The 26,403-nt window shown below is 41.7% G+C and overlaps 1 protein-coding gene across 1 annotated transcript in view; it reads left to right on the top strand.

Moving 5' to 3' along the window:
* The window catches only part of LOC113620356 (EF-hand calcium-binding domain-containing protein 6-like), a 105,782-nt gene that overhangs the window by 49,627 nt on the left and 29,752 nt on the right, over window positions 1–26,403 (top strand). The window contains exons 7-9 of the mRNA XM_027106025.1: window positions 4,039–4,163; window positions 20,420–20,479; window positions 20,570–20,730. Coding sequence (XP_026961826.1) covers window positions 4,039–4,163; window positions 20,420–20,479; window positions 20,570–20,730 — 346 coding nt within the window. The remainder of the gene's footprint in view (window positions 1–4,038; window positions 4,164–20,419; window positions 20,480–20,569; window positions 20,731–26,403) is intronic.

Raw genomic sequence — 26,403 nt, 5'->3', positions numbered from 1 at the left:
CGAACCCGTGTCCCCTGCATCGGCAGGCGGACTCTCGACCACTGCGCCACCAGGGAAGCCCTGTACATCTTTGAATAAAGTTTCTGTTCCACTTTTCAGATTAACTTCAGTGATACAAACTACCCTTATGTTGAGTTGTTTTGTCTTCTCTATTGACTAAATTATCTTGAAGTGCTTTATTCTCTGTCTTTTTCCTTTGTACTCACAAGGATCATCTTAGGCCTTTTAGCTATACCTGTAATTTGATTTTCACTTTAGTCTATGCTACTCTTTGCTATGTCCACTTTATTAATTACTTCTATAATGTTGTTTCCTTTGGCCTACTATATTGTTTTCCGCTCTCATTTTATTGTTTTATCATCTTGTTGTTGAGCTCTTGTTTTAATGAATTCGTGTTCTTATTAAAATGTTCTGTAAAGTAATTTTGTGCCTTGAATTACATTTTCTTCCAAGGTGGGAGCTGTGCCTTTTTGTGTTATGCTCCTTTCCTTCCTTCTCTATCCACCAGCCCCTTCCCGCAGCTTTTTTCCTGTAGAGTTTGTGTAATTTTAAGGAATTTGGATTGATTGAGCATTTTTATTCCATTATACATCTTTAGCTAATCAGAATCTATCTTCAGATAATATTATACTAATTCACATGAATTATAGACTTCAAACAGCATTTTCTGAATTCTTCCCTCCTGTCCTTTGTTATATCGCTGTCATACATCATACTTTTACATACACTATAAACACAGGCAAGCCATGTGGTGTGGCCAAAAAACAAACAAACAAACAAAGTACAGGATATGTTGCTCAGCTTCTGTTATTCTGAGAATACCTATCTGTTCATTTCATTAGTAGTATATTTTCCTTCATATTCTCAAACACTGTTATTTAAAAAATCTAAATTTTAAAATGCTTTAAAATTTTTACCTGCTAATTTCAACATCTAGGTCATTTTAGGATTTGGTCTTTATTGATTACCTTTTTAAAAAAATATGGATCATAGTTTCCTGTGGGATTTTTTTTTTTTTTTTTTTTTTTTGCCTATGTCTAGTAATTTTGGAATTTATCCTGGATATAGTAAATTTTGCATTGTAGAGACTATGGAGTCTGTTACGTTCCTCTGAAGAATTTAAGTTTTTGTTTTAGTAGCCAGTTTACTTTAGTAGAAGACTAATCTTTGTCTTCCCTGAGGGGTCAACACATGAGATCTTTTTTCTGCTGTTTTAGCCTTAGCTGGGCTTCTTGTTTTCTGCTCTACACATCTATAGTTCCCAGTGTTAGCCAGTGATTTTGGCAGAGTTTATTCACGGGCTTTGGAGATCCTCTGCTATGCCTTTCTTTTTGTGCTTTCCCTCCTTACTTTCTAGCTGCTGTGGTAGTCCTGAATTCTCTTTTTTTGATTCCTAAAACCAGTAAGATCCTGGGTTTATATCTAAACTCTAGCCACTTAGCATAAGGTTCCAGGTGAAGCCTGCCCTCAGGCAAAAGGCCAAATAACAGGAAACTCCATCTTTCCAAGGGTTGACTCCAGTTTATGTCATTTGCTCTCCAATGCCTTCAGAGAGTTTTTTGTTTATATTTTGGCTAGAGTTTATAATTGTTATCTGCTGGGAGGTTCGCTCCAATATGAGCAAATCCACCATAACTGGAAGCAAAACTTTCAGGCTGCCCATATTAAGTTTCTTCTTGCTTCAGTTTATGCTAGTAAATTTATTTATTTATTTGCTTTGCTGATAAATAAATTTATTTTTACTATTTTTACTAATTTTTATTATTTTTTCTTTTGCTTATTTTATTAAGTACTGTAAGAAGGGAGTCTCCATTTCATTTGCAGCAGCCCATTATCTGTGACTTTTCTATACATGGGACAATATTTGTTTTCTGTGAATTTTGCATATTTCTGTTTTTGCTACTTTTGTTCTGAAGACGCCATCAAGACCTTGCTTGTCAAAAGCACCATGTCTTTGGGCACATGGAGAAATGACATTAGGGGCTGAATCCCTTTTGCTGCACCTATGAAGTACATACTTGCCCCCTTAAGTTTTGGATTTCCTCTCTACTCCATTTCAAATCAGCTAGAATCCTTCAGAGGAAATTTTGGGGCAATCGGAAGGCGGCAGGAATTATTCAGCTGCACAGAAGAGCGAAAGCTGGTCTAACTGTGATGTGAGCGGAGTCGCTGGACGTGGCTTCATCGAGTTTGTTGGCCAGCCTGCAGTAGCAGCTAGAGCGGTACGGCGGAGGAGGTCCCGCACTGGGGGTGAGCTCCCCCAGGGCGGGCCTCACGCCTCGGCCCCGCCTCCGCCCTCCACCCTGGCGTGCTGTTTACGGAGCACCAAGGGGTTTCCCTAGACGTGCTGTGTGTGTCCTCTAAGCCCCCATTAGAGTAGCAGTGCCCAGCGCAGAGTAAGTGCAGGACCAAGGCATCAGAAAGCTGGGGCTGAGACCTGCCTCACCGAGTGATACCTGCGTGGCTCCCTTGTCTCTCAGTGAGGCTCTCGCAGCTTCTATGCTCTGAGAGCCCATGTTTCAAATGCTAGGCCCTCTGAAGCCACGGAATTCCAGACTGCGTTCTAAAGGGCTGGTTTTGTATTCTATCATGTAGCCAGAGGGGGTCCACCGGGGGAGACTTACTTTTTTTCTTCTCTTTTCTTTTCTTTTTCTTCTTTTTTTTGAGGTAGGAAATAGAATTCCAGACGACTAAACTGCAGCTGAGTAGTTACAAGTGTGCTTAATTTGAGTGGAGCTTATTTGCAGACATTTTAGGAAATAAATCTGGGAAATCATTTGTGATTCTTTGCAGTTGACTTTGAGAAAGAAAATGGCTATATCTTAGATTTGTTTTATTCTCTTTTATTATAAAAGTAATAAGTGCTCGTTGCAAAAAGGCCAGAAAACACAAAAACACAAAATCACACTTCCCTATAATCCTACCACTGTATTCTTTTGGTTATTATCCTCCCAGGTTTTGTTTCTGGTGCATAGATAGATAGATGGATGGATGGATAGATAAGCAAATACGCAAAATAAGTGTTAAAATGAAAATTAAATCATGCTAGTTGTTCTTTCAATCATGAAACAATATCAAGGAAAACTTTTTGCATTCATGATTTAGACAGGCCCTTTGTTTTTAATGTCTATGAACCATAATTTATAAAACCAGTCTTCTATTAATGGGCATTTAAATTGTTCCATTTTTTTCCCTTCTTATAAACAGGACAGAACAGATCCTTACACATATGGATCTGTCCTATTATTCCATTAGTGTAAAGTTCTAGAAGGGGATTTGAGAATATTCAAGGACCACGTTTTCTGTATACAAGCCAGCACTGATTTCTTTCTTTGTCATTTGCCTTAATCCCTGCCTATTTGACAAGTAGGGAAAAATTAACTTGTGTTAATTAGACCTTTTAAATTACCAATGAGTTTGAGCAGTTTTTCATACGTTTCTTGGCTTTCTAAAAAACCTTTTTTAATGTGAATTACCTGTTTAAACCTTAGTCTGTTGTGTGATTGGGGATTTATGTTATCCTTTTGATTCTTAAGAGCTACTCATATATTGAGCAAATTAACCTGCATTTCTCACATCTATTAACAATAGTTTTTCCCACTCGTTTTTCTTTCATTGTTATTTGTGTATTTTTTTAACAAACAAAAATTAAATATTTATATTGTCAGACCTATCCATTATTTAAATGATTTCTAGCTCTAATGTGTTCTTTGGAAGGAACTTTTCACATAGTGATTATGTATTACACGTATTATGTATATTCATCTTAATTTTCTTCCACTACTTTTATGGTTTTATTAGTCTGTTTAGTATATATTTACTCTATCCAGATTTAGCCTAGATAAGGTAGCAAGTAGATTAATTTTATTTTTTTCTAATGTCCGTCCAGTTATTTCAACAGCACTTATTATATAGTTCATGTTTTTGGTTTATTTGAGTCTTAATTTTTACCAGACAGGTGATGATGAAAAGGAAACACTTAATATTCAAATGTACGTTTGACAGTCTTCATAAACTGGAGTTCTTTTGTCTTAATAGAGGTCCCATGGGAGGACCAACGAGTCAAAAGTTCCAAAAGAGATTACCTCCCCAGTCCTGTTTCATCTGAAGATATCTGGAAAAACTGCTCCTTAGATGAAATTGAGAGGACCTTTTGCCAAGAGGTAAGAATGTTCTCCTAGTGCCAGGGTTATCTAAAATGTGAACAGAGAGAGTAGATGGCTGTGGAAGACCATTAGGTCTAGACGTTATTTCTAAACTGCTTTGAACCACCTCTGCTTCCTCAAGCCCTGGGACCTCCTCCAGCTTCTCGTAACAACAATGCATGGATGATGGTAACGATGATGAGACATTAAGTACTTCCTTGGTGCTACTCACACACTAAATGTAATAAGAAAAATTTAAGACTTATATAACGACATGATATATATATATGTTTTTTTTTTTCTTTTGAAAAGTTACAATAGAGGGCTTATCCTATCACATATAAAATATTTTTAAAGGTATAATAATTAAAACATTATGACAGTGGTGCAGCAGTGAACATTCAAATTGATTTAAAACAGTAGTTGGGTAGTGGGCCAGTCTTGATATGTGAATTTAGCATATGATGTGAGGCATTCCAATAAAGTATGGTGGGGACGAGGGAGGAGAAGATTCAGTAATTATTACTGGGATAATTCGCTAGCCAGCCATGTGGGGAAGAAAGCTTGGAACCTTCCACTCTCCACACCAAAATAAATTCGGTATGCCCCCACTATTTAAATTTAAAAATAAATAATCTAGGTGAAAATTTTTAATCTTGAAATTTAGACTTTTAAGCATGAAGTAAAGCCCCAAAGCCATAAAGAAAAAGACTGATAAATTTGACTATATTAAAATGAAAAAGTATTTGTACAGCAAAACTTTGTACAAACAAATGATAAACTTGGCAAATCATGTGCCACGTAAATGACAGATAAATAATAACTGTTCCTAACATACGTAGAACTTTTATAAATTATTAATATAAAACTTTCAGTAGAAAATCATCAATGCAGAAAAAATTAACAGAAGCCAATATTGATAAGGGCGTTAGGGGGGGAACGCATGAATATTCTGTTGGTAAATCGGTAAAACTGGTTTTCTCTTGTTGTTGTTAATGAATTATTGTTTTTATGAAAACATGACCATTCCAAAAAACGTAAGCAATTCTGAAAAGTATAAAGAAGAAAGTAATAAATTATTCAAAATCCACCACCCAGAAATAATCAAAGGCAACATTTGGTGAACATAATTCTAGGCCTGTCTTTATTCTATGTATAGAAGGATTGCTGCATCGGCAGGTGGGTGGGTGGATACATAGATAGAAATAATTTTATAGGAAGAGAATCATGCTCCTTTTTACAAATAAATCATATTTAATTTAAATTTCTTTTAATTTACCAGAAGTAAAAAAATAAATCATCATCATCACCCTCATAATTAACCCTTTTATGGGGCTGCCTCTGTGCCAGACAGTGTTGTAAGCGCCCCTCAGGTGTTCAGTCCTCACGGCAACTCCAGGAGTTAAGCACCATTGTCATCCCGGGTTCAAGATGAGGAACCTGAAGCACGAGGAGGCTTAATGACCTGCCCCAGGTTACCCCGCCAGAAAGTCCTGGGGCCCAGTCTGAACCCCGGGTGCTCCACATGATATAATGTCCTCAAGTGAAGCCAAAGATATTTCTGAACTTTGGATAAATATTTCTTTACCACAAGAGATACCAGGTCCCAAAAAGAGTTTTGAGACAAAAAAAGAGATTAAGAAAGCCGTGAAGAGTTGGAGAAGTGATGGTGTTTTGAAGGATGTCTCAGTTACAGTCAGCGCAGGCTGGCTATGAAACTCCTTGTGATTGGCACTTCCTGTGTTTCTTCCCAGCCCCTCCCACCTCACAATTTTTGCTGTTTATATTTTGTTCTCAGTCAGAGTTTATAATATTTACATTTTGTTCTCCTACTGTAATTCCCCCAGTTGTTTTGCCTGTGTTTTATATTTACATGGATTTAATGCACGTCGCTCTACTCCAGTGCTACCATAGCTTATCCCTTTCAGAGTTCTTTATTTTGATTTATTCTTTGGTTGGCTGGATTTCATTGTCAAGTAATTCCCTCAAGAAAGGCTCATGGGTGCTTTATTCCTTTTGTTTTTTCATACTATCTCTCCCTTTTTTTTTATTAGAACAACAACGTAGCTGGGTATAATTCTTCCATCATTCTTTCTTTTCCTCAAAATGTTGTTTTTCTACATTGCCTTCTGGCATTGGGTGTTCTTGAGAAGAATCCTGAGGTCGACTGATTTTTTCCCCCTTGTAGATAATTTTTTATTCTACCAGGATGCCTAAACTATTTTTTCTTAATCCTTGAAATTAAAAAGCAAAACGAAGACTGTCTTGGCATGGAGCATTTTGCCAAAGTTTCCTGGAACACAGTATATTCTTTTGACGTACAGATTTAGTTCACTTCAGGAAAATTTTCCCTGTGTCACATCACTAAAACCTTCTCCCTGCATCCTTCTCTCCCTCCCTTCTGTCTTCCTTCCATCTTTCCTTCCTTCAGTGGTATCCTCAGTTATCCTTATATTGGATCATCTTTGTCTATCCTTGATGGTAATTATCTTCTCTCAAAATGCCATACTTTTTTTTTTTTTTTTTTTTTTTTTTGCGGTACGCGGGCCTCTCACTGTTGTGGCCTCTCCCGTTGCGGAGCACAGGCTCCGGACGTGCAGGCTCAGCAGCCATGGCTCACGGGCCTAGCCGCTCCGCGGCATGTGGGATCTTCCCGTACCGGGGCACGAACGCGTGTCCCCTGCATCAGCAGGCGGACTCTCAGCCACTGCGCCACCAGGGAAACCCAAAATGCCATAATACTTTTGTCCTTTTCCTCCGCCTTATTGGGAATCTTTCAAGCCATTGTTTTTTTTCTTTTTTTTTTTTGACCACACCTTACGGCTTACAGGATCTTAATTCCCCGACCAGAGATGGAACCCAGGGCCCTGGCAGTGAGAGTGCTGAGTCCTAACCACGGGACTGCCAGGGAATTCCCAAGCCATTCCTTTACTATTAATTTTAATTTCAGCCTTGTCTTTTATTCTTGCTGTTTCTAATTTGTTATTAGTTCCTGTAATGATGTTGTTTTTTTTTTCTATTTTCTTAGCTTTGAAATATCCTTCTACTCTCTTTCATGGTTTGTTTTTTTTTTCTTTCTTTCATTGTTTTATCATCTTGTCTTCAAGCTTTTCTTTTAATGAATTTATATTCTTATTTAGTTCCTTTTTATAGTATGAAAGCTTTGCTGGTGAGAGATATATATATATATTTTTATATATATATATATATATATATTTTTTTTTTTTGTATCCTGTTCTCCTACAGATTGGGTTCTTTGTCTTTTGCTTGATGTTCGTTTGTTTCTTTCTTTTTCTGTAGTGTGTTTGCATAGTTGTAAAACCATTTATTTTCATCCTGCTTGTGCTTAGGTTGAGATCCACTCATATTATGGAGGTAGCTGTATTTTCATTTTCACTGCTGTACAGTTCTCCATTAGCTATATATATGCACAGATAATGCGCTGCCCAGGGATGGGCATTGGATTGCTCCCTGTTTTGTGCTCATCCGAACGATGCCACCATAAGTGGTTGGCTCCGTATCTTCTGGTGCATGCCTGCTAAGGTGTCTCTGAATTACACCCAGCATTCCTTGCTAGGTTGTAGGGAGCATGCTCCTCAGCTTTCATTGGCAGTATCCAGTTATTTTTCAGAATACCAATTCACACTCCCATTGGGAGCATATGAGAATTCCTGTTGTCCAATGTACCCACCAGCTCTTGATATCATTAGAGTTGTCCATTTTTACCAGTCTGATGCGGATTAAATGGCATTTCAGCTATAATTTAAATTTTGTTTCTCTTTTTACTGATGTGTCAGATAGCTCCTTACATTTTACAACCTTTCTTTAGAACATTTTTGGTAAAAATGTATCCATTTTTAACAAATATTTATTGAGTGCCTACCACATGCCGAATTGTGCTTCATTTTAGATAATTATTAGCGAACAAAACAGGGCACAATCTTGGCTCTCATGGAGATTGCATGACCTTACATCAGGGAGAGAGATGTTAAACAAATACACGTCCATAACTACCATTTTCCTAGAGTGGTATGACAGAAAAGGACGGGGTATTATAGGAGAGAATAACAAGGGGAGCCTCACTTAGATTGGGGGTCAGGGGAACATTTATAAGACGCAAGTGTTTAAACATGGGAAATGGGTGTGCCTTTCGCTCGTCCGTCCCTAACATGACGGCTGCCCTGTATCATCTCCAAAGTGTGATGCAGATACACACTAGTTCTTGTGGGAAAAGTTTCATGACATGTCATTAAATGAAAAAAGCATTTGTCAAAACTGAAAGTGTAGTATGGTCCCATTTTTGTAAAATTATAATATATGTTTATGTGATCATGTTGGAGTTTTTGGAACACCATATAAAAACCTGTGGGTAGTGAGACTTCCGGTATCTTTATGTCCTTTTTTATACTTTGCTGAATTGCTTGCATGTTTTTGTTTGTTTCATTATAAACAGTAATGATGAAAATTCCTAAAAAGTTTTACGTGTCGCAAAGACATTACTTCTGGGGACTTCCCTGGCGGCCCAGTGGTAAAGACTTCACCTTCCAATGCAGAGGGTGCAGGTTCAATCAGATCCCTCGATCCCTGGTCAGGGAGCTAAGATCCCACATGCCTCCGGGGCCAAAAAAACCAAAACATGAAACAGAAGCAGTATTGTAACAAATTCAATAAAGTCTTAAAAAAAAAAAAACCAGAAAAACAAAGACATTACTTTTGTTTCATTCCTGCTTTTCTTCTAAGAGCTCTGGATTATGTCAAAACACTCTCCTGAAAAAAGCCTGATTGGAGACTAAACGCCATTAAGATATTAAAAGCAGGTTTCATTAATCCAATAAATATACTGAGACCAGACTCCGTGTCTGGCTTTGGCTTCCCTGCACTAGAGGCTTCCCCCAGGCAGCCCACCTCCCCGAGAGAGAGATGGGCACATTTAGCCACATTTTGGGTTAATCTTATGCAACTTTCTAAGAAGCTGAGGCCCTGTAAGTCTCTAGATTCTTTTCAAGATTTCCCCTTAGATTTCCGATATTCCTGTGCACCTTCAGGAAGCCTTAGTGAATGTGCTCCTTATTCCTGTAGTGGGGAGAGACACTTGTCCATATATTTCCATGCTCCAGCAGCTTTTTAAACGTCCCCTTTTGCACCAAGTTGGTGTTTCTTTTGTTTATCTTCGTATCCCAGTTAGCAGGAAAAAAGTGAATTCGGACAACGTGGAGAGGGTTGGAAATATCGAAGAATATTGTTATTACTCAGTAATAAACAGCAGGAAAACCTTTGGAAATAAAACCAATCTTCATAGCATTTTTATGAGTCATACAAAAATCAGTGGTTAACCTACTTTACTGCATTTTAGAAGTCCCATAAGCAAAGCTGATTCACCCTGGTTCTTTGTAATTCCCCCCCGCCAAAAAAAAGGATAATTAAAGAAATGTCCAATGTGTACGATGTTTATGAAATCCTAACGATTTCCCTTACAGTCAAAGCTACTTCTCTTTTTAATAAAATGTCACCAGCTTTTTGTTTGATTGACCTGACTTAATCAGGAGCAGCCTAGCATGGGCTCACAGTAGGGATGGGTTGAAAGTATATTAAGAAAGATGTATCAAACTGGCAGATCCACCAAGTATTTTTAGCTCTGAAATTTGAGTTAGAGCTATTGTATGTGCTGTTTTTCCCTGAGAAACTTGTCTGCCTTGTCAGTTGAGTAGCTGTGACTGGGGATACTGTTTTGTAGTGAGCTCATCAATTAAACATTTGAAGTTCAGTACATGCCATAGTAACCTTTTTGATCAGTTTTGGAAAGGAAAATGTGAAGAGGTTTTGGTGAAAATAAAGTGGTTGAGCAGCTCTGTGCCGCTGATTTCTGTGAATGCTGTAATTTTAATTCACCACAGCTTTCAAAGTCCTATGAAAAGGTTGAAAAGGCCCTGAGTGCAGGGGACCCGTCCAAACGTGGATACGTATCTTCGAATTACCTAAAGGTTGTCCTCGACACCTTTGTATACCGATTACCAAGAAGAATTTTCATCCAGTTAATGAAAAGGTAAGAGTCCCGTTGTTTCCTTGACATTTTTTTTCCCCAAACGTCAACTGTGAGGATCGGGAACAGCTTTATTTATTTTTTATGAATGTTTTAGACTTTTTTACTATTGAAAATTTCAAACACATGCAGAAGTAAAGAGAATAATGTAACGAATCCACGAATGCTCCCACTACCCGTCTGCAACTTCCCACTCACTCATGGTCAATTATTTCATTGCTATCCCTGCCCATTTTTCCTCAACCTCAGATTTTTTTTTTTTTTTCCTACGGTACGCGGGCCCCTCACTGTTGTGGCCTCTCCCGCTGCGGAGCACAGGCTCCGGACACGCAGGCTCAGCGGCCATGGCTCACGGGCCCAGCCGCTCCGCGGCATATGGGATCTTCCCGGACCGGGGCAGGAACCCGCGTCCCCTGCATCGGCAGGCGGACTCTCAACCACTGCGCCACCAGGGAAGCCCAACCTCAGATATTTTTGAAGCAAATACCAGACATCATATTTCATTGAAAAGATCTATGTCTCTCGATAAGAACTCTTTTTAGAAACATGGTGAAAATACTGTTTCACACCTAATAGAATTATCAATAATATTAATAAATATCCAGTCAGAGTTCAAATTTAACTGATTGTCTCACATTTTCTTTTATAACTTATTTGAGTCGAGATCCAATCAAATCTGTACGTTGCAGCTGATTGATTTGCCGCAATTCTTCTTCAATCTGCAGGGTCTCTCTCCATTTGTTAATTTTCCCCCCTTAAGATGCACTTGTAGAAAAAGTCTGGATTGTTTGTTATGTAGAGTTTCTTACAATCTGAATCTGACTGATTGCAACCCACGGTGACATGTAATGTGCTCTCCTGTCTCCCTCCCCGCCAGTCCCTGCCCCTGAATTGATACATGCACAGATCCAGGTTCAATTTGGGGGGCAAGAACACTTCATAGGTGGTAGCAAGCATGTATGGACTGCTTGTCTTTCTTCTTGTGATGTTAGCAGCCCTTGTTGATCACCCTATATCCATCAGTTCACTAGGGATTGTAAGGTGGTGACGCTCTGTGTCTACTGTTGCTCCTTTATTAGTTGGAGTACTTCTGTAATGCAAACTTCCCCTTTCCAACCATTTGGTAACAATGAGACACAGTTAGTGTAGAAAAGGTAGGATCTCTTTGGTTCTTTCCCTTCACTTACTATTTTTCAAAATAATGAATTGGTTTCCTAGCATCCTCCAGAAGTGAGCAATGAGTGACTTTTCTTAAATGTTATTATGAGCTCATGAATGTTAACGTATTTGATGCCTTTCAGTTCATTACAGTTGTTATTCTCCTTGATACTCAATTTGTTCTGTCTTGGCCACTGGGAGGCTTTTTGTGTTGGCTCCGGAGTCCCGCTGGTGTGACCCTAGTAGTCTTTGATAACATTTCTTGGTATAACGAAATGCTCTAGGCTCTTCTGGTACATCTCTTGCCTCAGACCTGGAATCAGCCATTTCGCCAAGGACTCCTGTTTACTTTTATTTGGAAATGGTATATATAGACCAAACTTTGGGTGAGGAATACTGTCTTTAATTTACCTGGTTTTCTGTCCAGGTAACTCAGAGAACCTTTTCTCAGGGGACATGGGATTGAGGCTGATAGAAAGATTGTCCTGTGAAACTCTGAATAGTTGGAGGACACCTTGGGGTTACCTAGAAAGGAGGGGCATTAGAGAACGAGAAGGAAAAAATAGGACTGAGCTAGACCAGCTGGACCCATTTCCCATAGCACTTCCTTCCCTTCTCAGCACCCTGTGTGTCCAGAGAGAGCCGCCTGTGTGTTACCACCATGGCTTCTAGAGCGAAGGGCATAAATATTTCCATGGCTCAGAAAACAGCTCTGTTTTCCTGCCTGTACATAGTGAAATCTTTTAGGAATTACTTTCTTGGATAGCTAAGAGTTGTATAGCCATTTCTTTTTGTTTCATTTTCAAAATGACACAAGTAATAATGTAGTAGCAGTAATAGAAATCAAAAACAAAAAGTCACCATCCACCTTACATAGCCAATGACTGTTTTCATTTTTCCACATTCTCTTCCACTTTGTATCCACATACATATGTAATTTTTACATATTTGTAATCAAAATGCACCTACAGTTTTATATCACGCTTTTTAAATGGGAATATGCATATTATACCATTCTTCACATTGGCTTCATAGTCTTCAAAATTATAATTTTATGGATGCCTACTGATGCTGGCCATTGTGGGAGGTGCTAAGAATGCAGAAATAAATAGCAAAGAGTTCCTGGCCAGAGTGGCTGCCAGGGGTGATGGCTGTGAAGACTGATGGGCACATAGAGTGAGTGCATTAGGAGGCTGAGGGCGGCCAGAGATGTGGCCGTGTTCACGTGTTCTAGCCAGGGATCCAGGGATTTCTGAGTCATGACCTTTATCATGTCACCCACCCAGAATTCCCAGTGGAACAGGGCGCAAGAGGCAACAGCAGGGTGAATCCCAAGTGCTAATATAAGGACTTATAAATCTGGTATGCCTCTTGGTGCACATATCTGGAAGTGAAGCTTCGTCATATCTTCCTGGCCAACTGTCCCCTTTGTAATTATATCACTACCCTTTTATCCCTCTGGCTTTTATAGTCTATCTTATCTGCTATTAAAATACCCATAACACTTTTCTTTTGATTAGTATTTGTCAGGTATCTCTTTTCCCAACCTCTCGTTTTCACTCTTTTATTGTCATGGTTTCAGTGTATTTCTTGTAAAATAGCATATATCTGTATTTTTAAAATTCCAAAATGAACATCTTTACCTTTGTAATGGGCCAGTTTAGTCTGTTTCCGTTTGTTGTGATAGATGTATTTGGATTGTCCCCACCACTTTACTTTGTACTCTCTATGATTTACTTGGTTCTTTCTTTTTTCTCCGTCATGTTTGGTTCGGCTGAGCTTTTCTTATCACTCTTTTTTTTCCTCTACTGCCTTGAGACTTAAATATTTTATTTCTATTCTTATATTGATTATCCTTAAAATGTTAACATGTGTTCTAAACTTGTAAAGCCTAAAGCTAATCAGTGTTTCCATTGTCCTGGGTAAAACGATCACTTTCAGCCCACATGTTACCATTGGTTAGTGCGTTTTTTTTTTTTTTTTTCCGTGTTGGGTCTTCGTCTCTAGTTGCAGCACACGGGCTCAGTAGTTGTGGTGCATGGGCTTAGTTGCTCTGCGGCATGTGGGACCTTCCCAGATGAGGGATCGAACCCATGTCCCCTGCATTGGCAGGCGGATTCTTAACCACTGCGCCACCAGGGAAGTCCCTCTCCCATTGCTTTTATTTATTTAATTTATTAATTTTTAAAAATTTATTTATTTGTTTAAATTTTTGGCTGCCTTGGGTCTTTGTTGTGTGGGCTTTTCTCTAGTTGTGGCGAGCGGGGGCTACTCTTCATTGCGGTGCACAGGCTTCTCATTGGGTGGCTTCTCTTGTTGCAGAGCATGGGCTCTAGGCGCGTGGGCTTCAGTAGTTGTAGCACGCGGACTCAGTAGTTGTGGCTCACGGGCCTAGTTGCTCCGCAGTATGTGGGATCCTCCCAGACCAGGGCTCGATCCCGTGTCCCCTGCATTAGCAGGCAAATTCTCAACCACTGCGCCACCAGGGAAGCCCCAACTCTGTAAGACTTTGAAACCCTTCTCTGGTGAAAAATTCATTGTTTCAAAGAAGGCTAATACTCAAAACAGGACCAATAAAAACTGTATATTCGTCCATTTATCCACTCAGCAAATATTTTTTGTGCTCCCGTTACATGCTAGGAAATATTGAGTCCTTAGGGATACAAAGCCTGACTGCAAGAGCTGGGTCTAGTTGGGAGGACAGAAGACATAAAATTTACTGCAATATAAATGCCAGGGGGTGAGAACAACGTGTGTCAAGATTGTTAAGAATGGAGTGACTAGTCATCATTAGCTATTTAATTAAGGACTAATCCAGGCCTGCTGACCTGTTCTCCCACGTCCCACCCTAGAGTGTATGGGTTCATAACCAACTGTAGCCCGTGACAGGAACATTCTCTTAGTTCCAAAATAGCCTGTTTACTTACTTAGTTGTACTGCAAAGGGAGGCTGATTCATGACTCTGCTTGAAACATTAGCTCCTGTCCCACTTTCATGTTTATTTTAGAAAGCAGCATTCGGATGCTTTTGGTACATAGCAATATCTCCCAAGTTAGTTATTTACTGAGCACATCCAATAACTGAATCTCTAGTAACTAACCAGGAGCGCGATGAATTACTTTGCCTCAGACTCATACATGAGCGAGTACCAAAGCGGAGCTGCTCGGCCTCAGTGTCTACCTTGCGAAGTCCGCCGAGCGAGGGGCAGTCTGCGCTGTGGGGCAGGGCTCTGGGGAGGCTCCCAGGGCCTGGAGGTGGACCTATGGGTCTGGGGTTTGCTCTCTGCTCCGGAGGCTGCAGCGCCGCACCTCTGTCCATCTAGAATGCCACTGCACAGTGTGGATTCCAAGGTTTGGGGTCCTGCTTTCGTGGCGGAGACGCTTTAGTTGGTACACCAGCTGTCATTAATCTTTATGCCTATATGACCTGTTCTCTCAGGATGGACAGGAATAGTGCCACTGACTGTGTGCCGGGCCCTGTCTTCAGTGATTTTCTCGTATTCGCTCACTTCGGCCTCTCAGCACCTCTGTGAGGTGGACACTATCATCATCTTCATTCAGTTCTTTCACTTCCTCCTCATTTGCTGAGGAAAGGAACGTGGGGGCGCGTGCCCGGCCTGAGGCTCCCAGCTAGTGAGTGATGGGGCCAGGATTCGAACCGGCTGCTCCAGAGCGGGCGCGTTCCGCCCTGCGCTGAGCCACCTGCTAGCACGTCGGGTGGGCCACCTCTTTAAGGTAAACGAAGGCTTCCGTGTGTTCATCCCCCTCAGCTTGTATTAGTATATTGAAGAAGTAATTTAATTAAAAATAGTGAAATCTTCATCTCCGCTAATGGAGGACTGTAATAATGCTTACCATGCCAAATATGTCACTGATGTACCGCTCGGCAGACAGACTGACGGACACACCTGAGAAGGTGGGGGATTGAGTGCCTGCCCCACGCCGGACCCGGCCATGGGCACTTAGGTCGAACTCATAGATGAACGAGGTGAAGTCCCTGCTGACAGTGAGCTTACCCTCTGGGGCATCACACGAGAGCCACGGCCATCAGATACTTGAGGGCTGCAGAGGGCGTGGTTTCCAACTGACATGCCCGCTCCAACCCCTCTGACCATTTACCTGGGTCTTGGCCACATTCTGGGACCTGGAAGGAGAAGGAGAGCAGAGGGAGAGAGCCAGGAGTGGGCAGGGATGGCATGTTGCCTGGCCACAGAGGGCAGTCCTGGGAAGCAGGTCCCCCTGATGTAGAGAGGAGCGCAGAGCTGTTAGAAGATGCTTTAGAGCCACTCCAAGAAGCTGCGTGTGCTGCCTCCACACACTGGCATCCTCCCTCCACGTGGGCCCATCACCCTGGTCACTTCCATTTACATCAGCTGTGGCTCATTTTCCTGCGCCTGGAAACAATCTGTACTCTGCCTGTTCACGTACTCTTATTCTCGGTGTTATTATTTGCAGCTCACATGACTTTATACATAGAAAGTCCACAAGAATCTTCCAAAAAATATTAGAAGTAATAATAGAATTGAGAAGGTCATTGGATACAAGGTCAATATGCAAAGATCAATAATATTTCTATAACCTGCAGTAAGCAATTAGAAAAAGAAGTTTTAAAATATCATTTCTAAAAATATTTTAAAAAACCAAATACCTAGAAATATATCTAACGAAAAATGTGCAAAATTCTCTACATTGAAGGCTAGAAAGATTGCTTATACAAACAGCCATGCTTTACAAACTTTCAGAAGGCATAGCAGGAGCACTTCTCAGCTAATTCTCTGAGGTCAATATTATCCTGATACCGAAGCCAGACAAAGAGATCACAGGAAAAGAAAATCACAGACCAATATCCTTTGTGAATATAGTTGCAAAAATTCTCAAAAAAGTATTAGCAAAGTGAATCCAGCAACATGTAAAAAGGATTAAACGCTACGACCATGTGAGATTTATCCCAAGACTGCAAGGTTTGTTTAACTTCCAAAAGATCAATTAATGTAATACAAAATATTAATAGAAACAAGGACAAAGCTGCATGATCATAGATGCAGAAACAAATATTTGAAAAATTCAACACTCATTCAGGATAACAATTTTCAACCAACTAGGAATAGAAAAGAAATTCCCTAACCTGATAAAGGGCACTTACGATAAACCCAAAGCTAACGGCATAGTTAATGGTAAAAGACTAAATACTTTCCTCCTGAGATCAGGAAAAGCACAATGATATCAGCTCTAGCTACTTCTTTTCAACATTATACTGAAGTTCTAGACAGTGTAATCAGGAAAGAAAAGAAATAAAATGCATACAGATTGGGAAGAAAGAAGTAAATAAAACAGTCTTTATTCACAGACAACATGATATTGTAATAGAAAATTCTAAGGAACGAACACACACACACAAACTGCTAGAACTAATAAATGAACTCATCAGGGTCACAGGATACAAGATCAATATGCAAAAATCAGTTATATTTCTATAAATTAGCAATGAACAATCTGAAAATGAACTTCAGAAAGCAATTCCATTCACAATAGCATAAAAAGAATAAATTACCTAGGAGTCAATTTAAGAGAAGAAGTGCCAGGCTTGTATACTGAAAATTATAAAAAACTGTTGAAAGGAAAAGAAGACATAAATAAGTGAAGAGGCATTCCATATTCATGGATTGGAAGAATCGATAGTATTAAGGTGGAAATTCTCTCCAGATTGATCTGTAGATTCAATGCAAACCCCATCAAAATCCCAGCTGGCTGTTTCCCAGAAATTGAAAAGCTGATCTTAAAAATTCATTTGGAAATGCAAAGGTGGCAGAATAGCCAAAACAATTTTGGACAAGAAGAAGGAAGTTAGAGTACTTAAACTTCCAGACTTTGAATCTTAGGATAAAGCGACAGTAATAAAGACAGTGTGGTACTGGCATAGGATAGACTTAGTGGTTGACAGAACATAATTGTGAGTATGGAAATAAACACTTCCATTTATGGTCAATTAATTTTCAACCAATTCAGTAGGAGAAAGGATAATCTTTTCAACAAATGGTGCTGAGACAATTGGATATCCATAGGCAAAAAGATGAATTTAGACATTTTCTTTACATCATATACAAAAGTTAACTGAAAATGGACGATAGACCTAAATATAAGAGCTAAAACGGTAAAAGTCTTAGAAGAAGACATATGTGTAAATCTTTGTGACCTCGTGTTAGGCAAATATTTCTTAGATGTGACACTAAAAGCATGATCCATAAAAGAACAAAATCTGTAAATTGGACTAATCAGAATTTAAAACTTTTGTGCTTCAGAAGATACAATTAAAGACAGACTGAGAGAAAATATATGTAAATTATATATCTGGTAAAGGACTTGTATCTAGAATATATGAGAACCCTTAGGACTCAATAAGAAGACAACCTGATTTTTTAAATGGGCAAGAGATTTTAATAGACATTTCACCAAAGAATACATAGGAGTGGCCAAATAGCACATGAAAAGATGCTCAACGTCATTCGTCATCAGGGAAATGCAAATCAAAACCACAATGAGATATATCACTTCACACCCTCCAGGATGGCTACTATCAGAAAGACAGACGGCAGTAAGTGTTGGCGAGATTGTGGAGATGGAACTCGTACACTGCAGGTGGGGATGGAAAATGGTGCAACTGCTGTGGAAAACAACATAGTAGTTTCTTAAAAATTTCAGTGGAAATTTACCACATGACCCAGCAGTTCCACTCCTAGGTATCTGTGCAAGAGAAATAGAAACAGGTGTCCACACAAAGGCTTGTGTGCAAGAGTCCATAGTAACATTCTTCATAATTTCTAAACTGGAAACAATCAAAATGTTCATCAGCTTATGACAAGGTAAACAAAATGTGCCCTATCATACAGTGGAATAGTAATATCAGGAATAAAGAGGAACAAAATACCGATCCACGCAGCACGTGGATGGATCTCAGAACCATTACAGTAGGTGATAGAAGCCAGACGGAAGGTGCATACGAGGCATACACTGTATGATTCTGTTTACATGAAATATCCAGAAAAAAGCGAATGCAGAGAGTTAGAAAGTAGATTCGTTGCCTTAGGATAGAGATGGAAATGGAGAACGAGTACAAATGGGCACAAGGTTTCTTCGGGGTGATGAAAATATTCTGGAATTAGATAGTGGTGATCGTTGATAAATTTACTGAAAATTATAAATATTAGTTGTCAGTGATTCCCATTTGGACGTTAAACAATTGTCACTCCCAAACCAAAAAGTGCCCTGCACATATCCTCTAAATTACTTAATTTTCTCCAAGAGGACCTTATATCCTTTTCAGATCTTGGACCCCAAAGTCATAGTTGACATTTATACATGGCTTTATTACTTCACAAGTCTTTGGTCACACTGGTATTCACAATATCTCCCTATGAAGAGGTAGGGTTCTTTATTTCCCCTGCTTTTCCAGTAAACAGTTTCTCTCAGTTTTTTTTTTTTTTTTTAAATAATTAATTAATTTTGGGCTGTGTTGGGTCCTCGTTTCTGTGCGAGGGCTTTCTCTAGTTGCGGTGAGCAGGGACCAGTCTTCATCGCGGTGCGCGGGCCTCTCACTATGGCGGCCTCTCTTGTTGCGGAGCACAGGCTCCAGATGCGCAGGCTCAGTAGTTGTGGCTCACGGGCCCAGTCGCTCCGTGGCATGTGGGATCTTCCCAGACCAGGGCTCGAACCCGTGTCCCCTGCATTGGCAGGCAGATTCTCAACCACTGCGCCACCAGGGAAGCCCATTTTCTCTCAGTTTTGATATTCAATTTACTTATTGGTAATTTTTTATTCTGGGGGAAGAAATTTGCCTCACGGTATTTTGCTCATAATGTTTTCTTTATGCAGCATGGCTGAAATTTTTTCTAAGTAATTGTACATTTATGTAAGTGATGAGGTTGGTGGTAGTGAAAAGGCGGAGGGAGGCCTTTCTGGTTTTACTGCCCATTGTACCCACAGGCATAGCCCAGTGCCAGCAGCACTCACAAAGCAGTTTGTTGAGTGAATGTTAATATAAACAAGTGAATTAGAAACGTTAGAAGGAAGAGATATGCAAATAGAAGAAACTTAAGATCACTGCTAATTCTAACATTGAGGAATTGTGTTACATTGTTACTCACTCTTATACTTTGTTGCATATTCTTCCAAACCTTTATACCTACACAGGCATATGATTTTTTGCAGCTTTACTGAGGTATAATTGATATATAAAAACTGTACATATGTAATGTATATAATTTGATGAACTGGATATATGTATACTTTCATATATAGTATCTATTTTATTTTAAAATGAGACCATATAATTAGTGACTTTTTAGTTTGTCATTGATTAATGTATTGTTAACCCTTAGTGTCAGTAAAAATTCTGCTATGTAATATTAAAAGATGCAGCGTATTCCCTGCTCTTATAATCTGGTGGTTCATTTTTCTTCCTTTTATAAATTTTGCTGCAAGGAATATTGTATTGCCTCCTTTTTTAAATCATCCTATGATAATTTCTTTAGTATAAATTTCCAGAAATGGAATAAAAATTTTATATATTTTTTTTAATGTTTTAATTATTTTAAAAGTTGAATATATATATGAAGTACAAAATGCAAAAGATGCAGAAGGGAATACAGTGGAAGTGAGTTTTCCCTCTACCTCTGTCCCCAGCCACTCCCCAGAGACAGTCACTGTTACTCTAGAGGCTGTAGATTATCAAATTGTCTGATGTTATCCATTTTCAACACTAGCAGTTTGCTTCCTTTTTTATTTCTGCCATTCTGATAGGCAAAAATGTCATCTCATTATTCTTTCACTTTGCATTTATTTGATTTCTAGGTGATGGATTTTTTCATGTTTCCTGTACTTCTTAAAAATAAGCACAAGTTAAATGTTATTACCCCATTTCCAGATGGGGATTGGGGGTGGGGAGCAAACTCACTTCTCAAGATCTAAAGCTATTGGCTAATAATCAGGGACAAAGCTGCCAATCCAAGTCCACCTGCCTCCAGAGCTCCTACTGCCTTTATGAGTGATTTGTCTGTATATATTTTCTCTTTCCCAATTAGCTAAGCAAAACATCCTCCTGTAAAGACACCAAGGCACCTCTCTTCCTGGCTTGGGATTCGGTAAGTAACGCTTTCCTATGTGGCCCCAAGATGCTACCACCCCAGGTTACAAACGTGCAGCTTGGTAAATACGTTTGTTTTTTCTGTTAGGTGGAAGAAATTGTTCGTGACTCCATTTCCAGGAATCTACAAGTTTTCTATAATATGCTGCGGTCACATGACCTTGGAGACACAGGGCTCATTGGGCGAAATAACTTCAAGAAAATCATGCACGTTTTCTGCCCATTTTTAACAACCGAGCATTTAGTAAAGTAAGTTTTCTGGTAACGAAATTAATTCATGCCGTGTTTTCCATAAAGTCTGTTTTACAGTTTTAAACCTTTTTCTACGTATTTTTTTTTTGCCATGTTAGTAGGTAGTGCTGATAATAGCTCCTATGTATGGAGTCTGTACTGAGCATCGGGCGTTGGTTGAAAGTCTGGCATATATGCTGTCATGCAGTCCTCACCACAAGCGTGTAGGGCAGCTATGACAATTCCTTTCGTGGATAAGGAAATGGAGGCCTGGAGACGTTAAGCACCTCCTTGGCGTCACACAGCTAGTCAATGGAGCCTGGGTTCTACCTCTGGTCTGCATGACTCCTATGCTCTTAATCGTTGTGCCATTTAACCTCCCAGGGTGTCTGGCTATGATCAGCCAGCCCATAAATGGTAACTTGAATTATACTTTTCTTTCGTTTTAGTTTAAAACTAAATTTGTGGTGGATGAGCTGAAGCTGGGGGGCAGGGGTGGGGGGACAGGGATATTAGAGAAAGAAGAGAACGGTGTCCTGAAGGTCCCAGGGGTCCCCTGCCTGGTGTCCCTTTCAGCCTCCACACGGAGGGGCTCACCCCTTGGGGCAGATGACCTTGACAACCTGCAGGCCGAGCCGGCGCTCTGCAGGGGATGACGCCCCCGACACGCCACCTGCCACCCACTTGCTGCTGTCCCAGGACTCAGAGCTGCACGGCCTCAGGGACGGGGGCCGGTGTTTCCCAGCGTGTGGGCAGTGATCTGGGAGATCACTGTGGGTGGAAATCCAGGGGAATCACAGCGATTCTCTCATTCCTTCCAACTGGAACGTTAAAAGTCTTATTTATTGTTTTTCTTTACATTACATTGACTTAAAGTGACCTGAAACATAGTTGATAAAGATTGCTCTGGCTCCGGTGAGGGGAGCAGACATAATGGGGAGAGAGGGAAAGAAGGGGCTTGAAAGGAGGGGGCGGCAGAGGACTGCAGGGGGCGACTGCTTTGGGATAGGTCTGGGCAGTAGAAGGACAGACCTGGTGACTCTGGACCGGGAGGCTGATGGCAGAGGAGGGAAAGGAGTCTGCAATGATGCCAGGGGCTGCTGGCCAGTGAGAGAACAGAGAAGGAGTCAGCCAGTCGGGGTGAAAACACGGGAAAATCTCCAGGAGGCTGTGGGGCTCAGAGAGGAGTCTGGGCCGTGATGAGACTCCAGCGTCCTCACACCGACGGTTGGTTCATTCGTTCAGCAAGCATTTGTCCGGGATGGATGGGGGACCGTCTGAGGTGAGAGGGCTGCAGGTGGGACCTGGCAGAGCACCAGACAACCAGGGCCCTGGCTGGTCCAGCAGCAAAGGAGGCCGAGAAGGTTGGGGCAAGGGGACAGGAAGGGCGGTGCCTGGGGCTAACGGGGCAGGAGGAGGCCAGCCAGGTCGCACGGGAAGCAGGTGGGCTGAGCAGGGGCCAGGGCTGGGAGGGGCGGGAGGACCCCCCAGCAGGTGCCAGGGGTGCTTGTGGAGTGGAGGATGCAGTGCTGAGAAAGGGTTCACCTGCTTCACAGACAGGCTTTGTGCTTGTCTGTGGGCTGGGAGAAGTTAGTGGAAAGCCAGAGGCTGGAGAGAAAAAGTGTTGATAGATGGAGCCAGGCCAGGAAGAGGGGCGGGCATGGGCGCTAACCTAGGAGTCCCGCCCTCCGGACTTCTGTTTCCTCGGTGCAGGGGGAGGTGAGATCATCAGCTGAGGGGAAGGTTGGAGAAGGAATAGGAACCCTGGGAAACTGCAACTTCCAAGGGGCAAGAGAGGGGAACCTCTTGGGGGTCTCTGTTTACTTGTCCATAAAAAGGAAGATGTCGCCCAAACTTTGGGCATTCATGTTCTACCTGAGTACATTTTATTTTCTTTATATCAACTCCTCTTTTTCTGAAGTATATTAATTTTTTTAAAGGCTTTTCTTACCACCATACATGTAAAAACATCCTTACTTGCTATAAAGAGGTTACACTAAGACTGCATTTCATGAAAAAAATATGATTAAATCCTAATGAGATGCCTCTATCTGCCAAGGACCCCGAGCCTGAGACTTGCTGTCGCTTTAAAATATAGGTTAATAAGTAGAAGGAAATACGAACTGCGTTAGATATCACTTGAAGTAAAAGGATTGTAAGTTTGCAAACACGTTAAAAGATAGAGCAGGGAGGTGGAGAAACTGGTCCTCCCATGTGTGCCTTGTGGGCGTGTAAATGATAAAGCTCCTTCGGAAATCAGCTTGATGTAACAAGAACCGCCAGCCCCCCACCCCCACCGATGGCACGTGGAGGTTCAGGGTGCGTTTGGACGGCCAGGGGCGTGCATTGAGGTGGGGTGGGAAGGAAGCGAGGATGAGCCCCAGCTTCCGGCTTGAGCATCTGGGTACTCAGGATTGTCACCTGAGCTGGGGGAGTTTCAGGGCTGACAATCAGAAGTTCCATTTTGGACATGTTAACCTGGAGAGGAGATTGGTGGCACCCCACCACCCAGAGTGACAGGTCACTCTATTCACCTCCTTCTCCACCTCCCCTCCACCCCACCTCCCAGGTACTCTCTACCTGTCACCCGGCTCCAGTTTTCATGGCTCTTGTCATTTGTTGATGTTTATTGCCTGTGCCACCCACCAAGGATGTAAAGCTCAGGGACTTTGTCTCTTCACTCCCAAAGTCCCAGTACCTAGCAGTGGAACCGTACCCAGCTCGTGGACAGGGCGTCTTAATGTCAAGCGACGGAATGAATGAATGAATGAATGAGTGAACTTAAGTGAATTGGTTGTGTGGGCAATTGGGTATTTGAGATGGAAGCCCCCATATTCTCTTCTCCATTACGTAGCCAGTCTTTGTCTAAACTGCAAAGACGATCACGTTAAAACCCTGCTTGAAGCATTTGGGTGTCCTCTTGCCATTAGGGAAATACCAGATGCTTTAACAGAGCGTGGCTTCCCAGCCCGCCAGGATCCTCAAACCTCTCCAGAGAGGCTTCCCTGGTGCCTCAGTGGTTAAGAATCCGCCTGCCAATGCAGGGGACACGGGTTCGAGACCTGGTCCAGGAAGATCCCACATGCTGTGGAGCAACTAAAGCCGTGTACCGCAACTGCTGAGCCCACGTGCCAGAACTACTGAGCCTGAGTGCCACAACTACTGAAGCCCGCACGCCTAGAGCCCGTGCTCTGCAACATGAGAAGCCACCACAATGAGAAGCGCACGCACCGCAACAAAGAGTAGCCCCCACTCGCCGCAACTAGAGAAAGCTCGCATGCAGCGACGAAGACCCAACGCAGCCAAAAGTAAATAAATAAAATTAATTAATTAATTAAAAAAAGAAAAAAGCCTCCCCAGAGCTCGCGCTCTGCAGCCAGACTGCCTGGGTTCAAACCCCAGCTCGGCCCGAGCTAGCTGTGAACTCGGGCAAGTCCTGAGCCTCTTCCCTCCTGCAAATGTTGCTTAGAGAGTTGTGGTCAGGACCAAATGAGGTAATAGGCATGAAGCCTCTCAGCCAGTCTCAAGCCCGTGGGAAGCTCTCGTGTGCGGCGGCTGTTCCTGCAGGTCCCAGCTCAGCTGGGCTGACTGGCTTCCTATTTCCTGAGAACACCAGGCTCTCTGTTGCCTCTGGGCTTTTCGGTGATCTGTTCCCTCGGTTCAGAATGAGCGTTTTCCCAGCCTCTTGCAGCTCCATGAGGCAGGCATTGCTTTGGTTTTCTCACAGTTGTGGCTGTAATACTTAACACAGTGCTCATCACAGAGTATTACTGAAGCAATTTTAACAATTGCTGGCACTTACTGAGTAAAGCGTAGTTTGGAGCTCATGCTCTGACCGCTGGCTACATGCATGTCATCATGATATTGTGATCCTGGCATCCCAGCTGTGGTTTATTGAGCACAGATACATGCAGCCGGCCAGCCCAGTGCTAACAGCTTTACGTGGATCCTCTTATGGAAGTTTTACAGTACAGTAATCCTCTGAGGTGGGGACTTTCATTATGTGCATTTTATAGACAAGGAGACTGAAGCATAGAAAGGGTCACGTGTCCCAGGTCAGAGCTGCTCGACCCTTTGATGCTCCTAAAAGTTATCGAGGACCTCAAAGGGTTTCTGTTGTATGAAGTGTGTCTGCCAGTACTTACTGTATGAGAAGCGAAAGCTGAGGCATTTAACCTGTCATTGCAGAAAATGAGAGTGCACTTACTACTTGTGTTCCCCTGTAGGCTCAGGAAAAACTTCGGGATTTCAAAATAAGGATTTATTGGATAATAAAGAGGTTGCAGAAATTAGAGCAGGGATAAACAACACGAGCTTATAAGGAGCTAGTAAAGTGCTGTAAAGAAGCTGATCTGATAAAGACGCAGGCCTCCTAGAGCACGGACTTGAGGACACGGGGAGGGGGAAGGGTAAGCCGGGACGAGGCGAGAGGGTGGCATGGACACATACACACTACCAAGCGTAAGACAGATAGCTAGTGGGAAGCAGCCGCATAGCACAGGGAGATCAGCTTGGTGCTTTGTGACCACCTGGAGGGGTGGGATAGGGAGGGTGGGGGGGAGGGAGATGCAGGAGGGAGGAGATATGGGAACATATGTATAACTGATTCACTTTGTTATAAAGCAGAAACTGACACACCATTGTAAAGCAACTGTACTCCAATAAAGATGTAAAAAAAAAAAAAAAAAAACTGAGCTGAGCTCTGAAAGCTCACTCCAGCTCCTCATGGAAACCCTACACGCTTCTGCAGCTTCAGACCATGTTAGTGAGCGCAGCCCACACGAGCACACACTCCACCAGCGGTCGGAGCAAGGAATGATCACATGCCTTGCAGCCTCTGGAAGGTCCGCTGTACACGCACCAGAGACTCAGGGCGGAAGAGACAAATGACAGCGTGTATTCATGTGAAAAGAGTCGTGGCCTCACTGTGCCGGGGAAGTGTCCGCGGACCAGACCTCGTGAATCGCGCCTTCAGTCATGGAGCCGATATCCAGACCCCGGGAGGCAGAATCCAGGGCTCACGCCCACACCTACTGTGCTCTAAGCCTTGTGCATTTTAACGGATCTGTGGAATTTTTTCTTGGGTCTCAGCCTTTACCAAGTTTGCAACAATGAGCACGTACAACGTTTATGATTAGAAAAATATTAACAAACAAAATGTTGGAAAAGAAAAAGATCCTGCCATATTAGTGGTTTCCTATGTTTTTCTCAAATATTTGCATATCCCCAAATTCCAATAAAGTACTTCCATAATTCCATACCAAATTTCTCACGAAATTTTTTCTTTATTTTACATTTATTATATCTTTATTGCAGTATTCTTACAGACAATAAACTACTCATATTTAAATAATATAATTTGAGGAAATCCATCATGTGTATATATCTCTGTGAACCCATCACACGCTGTCAATCCAGATACCGAACTTTTTCATTCCCCCTGAAGCTTTCTTGTGCCCTTTTGCAATTCATCTCTTCCACCCACCTAGCACCATGTCACTACAGATGACTTTGCATCTTCTAGGATCTTCTATAAATGGAAGGCTACAAGATGTTCTCTTTTTTTGTTAGGCCTTATTCACCAAGCGTAATGATTTTGTGGTTCACTCACGTTGTTGTGTGGTTCTTGGTCGTTGCCGAGTAGAATTCTGTTTCATGGCCTTACCCCACTTTGTGGATCCATTCACCTGT

The sequence above is a fragment of the Aethalodelphis obliquidens genome, unplaced genomic scaffold, assembly GCF_003676395.1.
Source record: "Aethalodelphis obliquidens isolate GAN/ISIS:26980383/991018 unplaced genomic scaffold, ASM367639v1 scaffold8, whole genome shotgun sequence".
NCBI lineage: Eukaryota > Metazoa > Chordata > Mammalia > Artiodactyla > Delphinidae > Aethalodelphis > Aethalodelphis obliquidens.
This window is presented reverse-complemented; position numbering and strand designations above follow the sequence as displayed.